At 45.4% G+C, this 3,609-nt stretch overlaps 1 protein-coding gene across 1 annotated transcript; it reads left to right on the top strand.

Moving 5' to 3' along the window:
- Positions 1-956: 956 nt before the first annotated feature.
- On the top strand, positions 957-3,008 carry LOC140006944 (uncharacterized). The gene is made up of 3 exons (XM_072049619.1): positions 957-1,609; positions 2,165-2,283; positions 2,572-3,008. Exons 1-3 carry the CDS (start codon positions 957-959, stop codon positions 3,006-3,008), a joined length of 1,209 nt encoding a protein of 402 aa, XP_071905720.1.
- Positions 3,009-3,609: the final 601 nt, after the last annotated feature.

The raw sequence follows: 3,609 nt of genomic DNA, 5'->3' as shown, positions 1-3,609 counted from the left end.
GCTCTTGATGGAATATTATTCGAACCAAGTGGGAGAGAGAGCAAACACCCAGAACGTGGGTGAACTTTGTAAAAGAATTTAACGCCAAGTACTTTCCGCCCTTGATCCAAGAAAAGAAGGAGGACGAGTTCATCCGACTTCGCCAGGGCACCCAATCCGTGGCTGAATACGAAAGCCAGTTTACCCGATTAGCCAAGTTTGCCGCTGAACTTATTATGACTGAACAAAGAAGGGTACGACGTTTCATTCAGGGGTTAAATGTGGAAATCCAAAAGGATTTAGCCGTGACCCAGATTAACACTTTCAGTGATGTGGTGGATAAGGCTTTGCGAGCCGAGAATGCAAGGCTTCAAGTTCGGAATTTTCAAGTGAGGAAACGTGGGTTTTCTGGAGGTAGTTCTACGCAGGGAGATAAGAGTACCCCTCCCAAATTTGGCCGTGGAGCTGGAGGAGGACGAGTTCCGGGTACGGCAAGAAGGACTCCGCCAAGAGGTGGCTAGACGGGACGAGGCCAACAGAGGAGTGCCTCACAAGGGAGCTCCGCCACTGTTTCTCGTGGCCCGTGTGGGTTCTGTGGGAAGCCGAACCACACGGAGGATAACTGCTGGAGAGAAGAGAAGAAGTGCTTACGCTGTAGGAGCGCGGAGCACCAGATAGCCAGCTGTCCAGTTCAACCCCGAGAGGCGAGAGGGATCACACAATCTTCTAAGGCGACTTCAGCGCAATCAAAGGTGGAAGTGACGAAACCGAAGGTGCCTGCCCGAGTGTACTCTATCGAGCAACGTCCTGTCCCTGATTCGGCGGAGGTGATGGAAGGTACGATTCCTGTCTTCCACCGTCTAGCTAGGATTTTGATAGACCCCGGTGCCACCTATTCCTTTGTTAACCCTGTATTTATGTGTGGAATTAATATAACCCCTGTAAACCTGCCCTACGAACTGGAAGTAAATACGCCTATGGGGGACCAGTGTTTGGTTACTAGCAAAATGTATGTAAACTGTGAAATCTGGGTAGGAGAGAGGCAGTTACTGGGGAATTTGATAAGTTTGGCTATTAAGGGGTACGATGTGATTCTGGACATGGACTGGTTAGTTAGGTATGATGCCCAACTTGACTGTAAAAGGAAAATAGTGAAATTTCGTATTCCGGGGGAGGCGACCATAAAGTTAGATGTGAGGGGCAGTTTAGCCTCGTCTGTAATGGTTTCGGGTATTCGGGTTAGGAAACTTTTGAGTAGAGGGGCACGAGGGTTCTTAGCCTTTCTCATCAACACTCCTACTGATAAGTTAAACGTAAAAGATGTTCCAGTAGTGGGCGAATATTCAGACGTGTTTCTTGATGAGCTAGTGAATTTACCACCGCAAAGAGAGATAGAATTTGAGATTAACTTGTTACCAGGGACTTCACCTATCTCTAAGACCCCATACCGTATGGCACCTGCTGAACTCAAGGAGTTGAAGTTGCAGTTGCAAGACCTTTTAGAGCGGGGTTTTATCCATGAGAGTGGATCTCCTTGGGGAGCACCCGTTCTCTTTGTTAAAAAGAAGGACGGGACCTTGAGATTATGTATCGATTACCGAGGGTTGAACAACATAACCGTTAAGAATAAGTACCCACTACCCCACATTGATGAGCTGTTTGACCAGTTGCAAGGTGCAGTGGTCTTTTCAAAACTGGACCTTCGACAGGGGTACTACTAATTATTGATCCGAAAAGAAGATGTGCCTAAAACTGCCTTCAATTCTCGGTATGGGCATTTCGAATTTGCTGTGATGCCCTTTGGACTAACCAATGCCCCTGCCGCTTTTATGGACTTGATGCATCGAGTTTTCAAACCCTACCTGGACTAATTTGTCGTTGTGTTTATCGATGATATTTTGGTCTACTCGAAAACCCGGGAGGAGCATGTGCAGCACCTGAAATTAGTCTTGCAAACCCTAAGGGATCACCAATTATACGCCAAATTTAGTAAGTGTGAGTTTTGGCTGGAGAAGGTTTCCTTCTTAGGTCATGTAATTTCGAAGGAGGGGATTGCAGTAGATCCGGCGAAGGTAGAGGCAGTGACCGAGTGGAAGAGACCTGAGAGTCCGACTGAGATTCGAAGCTTCTTAGGGTTGGCAGGTTACTATCGGTGATTTATTAAGGATTTCTCAAAACTTGCCAGTCCTTTAACTAATTTGACCAAGAAAAGTAACCGGTTTCTGTGGGATGCCCGATGTGAGCAGAGCTTTCAGGAGTTGAAGAAAAGGTTAACTATGGCTCCTGTTCTGGCCTTGCCTAACGGTAAGGACAGTTTCATTGTGTACACTGATGCTTCAAAGGAAGGCTTAGGGTGTGTATTGATGCAAAATAAGAACGTGATAGCCTTTGCCTCTAGGAAATTGAAAACCCACGAGCAAAACTATCCCACTCATGATTTGGAGTTAGCCGCAGTTGTCTTTGCTCTGAAAAAGTGGAGACACTACCTGTATGGGGTAACCTTTGAAATTTATTCCGATCACAAGAGCCTTAAGTACCTCTTTTCCCAAAAGGAGTTGAATATGAGACAACATCGTTGGATGGAATTCTTAGAAGATTATGACTGCACGATCAACTACCATCCGGGTAAGGCTAACGTAGTAGCTGATGCCTTAAACAGGAAGGCTCGAATATCTGGGTTAATAGTTAAGGAGTGGGAAATGTTAGAAGCTATTGGTGAATGGAACCCTAAAATGGAAGGTAAGAAGATCACCTTTGGAAATATCCGAGTGACATCCGCCCTATTGGATAGAATCAAGGAGGCCCAAACTACAGATCCGATGGTTCAGAAGTGGGTGGAAAAAGTGAAGAAAGGAGAAATTCCTGATTTTACTCTAAGTCCTGAGGGAATTTTGAGATTTAGAAATCACATTGTAGTGCCTGAGGATGAGAATTTGAGGAGAGAGATTCTGGATGAAGCCCATCGATCGAAATACACCATCCATCCGGGTAGTACTAAAATGTATCAGGATTTACGACGGTTATACTAGTGGGATAAAATGAAGAGGGGGATTGCTCAATATGTACAAACCTGTTTAGTTTGCCAGCAGGTTAAGGCCGAACACCAAAAACCTTCTGGATTACTACAACCTCTTGAGATACCTGAATGGAAATGGGAGAACATTACCATGGACTTCGTTTCCGGATTGCCTAGAACCCAAAAAGGGCATGATGCCGTTTGGGTGATCGTCGATCGGTTAACCAAATCGGCTCATTTCGTACCTGTGAATATGAAGTATTCCATGGATAAGTTGGCTCGGGTGTATATGGAGGAAATTGTGAGATTACATGGGGTCCCTGTAAGTATAGTTTCCGACCGAGACCCTCATTTTATGTCAAGGTTTTGGCAAAAGATTCAGGAGACCTTGGGAACTAAACTGAACCTAAGTACCACTTATCACCCTCAAACGGATGGGCAGTCGGAACGAACGATTCAGACACTTGAAGATATGTTAAGAACGTGTGTTTTAGACTTCGGAGGTAGTTGGGGTCAACATATGACATTAGTGGAATTCGCCTACAACAACAGCTACCATTCGTCGATTCAAATGGCACAGTATGAGGATCTTTATGGACGAAAGTGTCGATCTC

This window comes from Coffea arabica, chromosome 5e, assembly GCF_036785885.1.
Source record: "Coffea arabica cultivar ET-39 chromosome 5e, Coffea Arabica ET-39 HiFi, whole genome shotgun sequence".
Taxonomy (NCBI): domain Eukaryota; kingdom Viridiplantae; phylum Streptophyta; class Magnoliopsida; order Gentianales; family Rubiaceae; genus Coffea; species Coffea arabica.
This window is presented reverse-complemented; position numbering and strand designations above follow the sequence as displayed.

Excerpts from the sequence above, each read along its gene's own strand:
- LOC140006944 (XM_072049619.1), top strand. The coding sequence starts at position 957 with ATGGGGGACCAGTGTTTGGTTACTAGCAAAATGTATGTAAACTGTGAA. Across the intron at positions 1,610-2,164 it reads AACATAACCGTTAAGAATAA|TCCTTTAACTAATTTGACCA; the intron begins GTACCCACTACC and ends AAAACTTGCCAG. Across the intron at positions 2,284-2,571 it reads TGTTCTGGCCTTGCCTAACG|AAGATTATGACTGCACGATC; the intron begins GTAAGGACAGTT and ends TGGAATTCTTAG.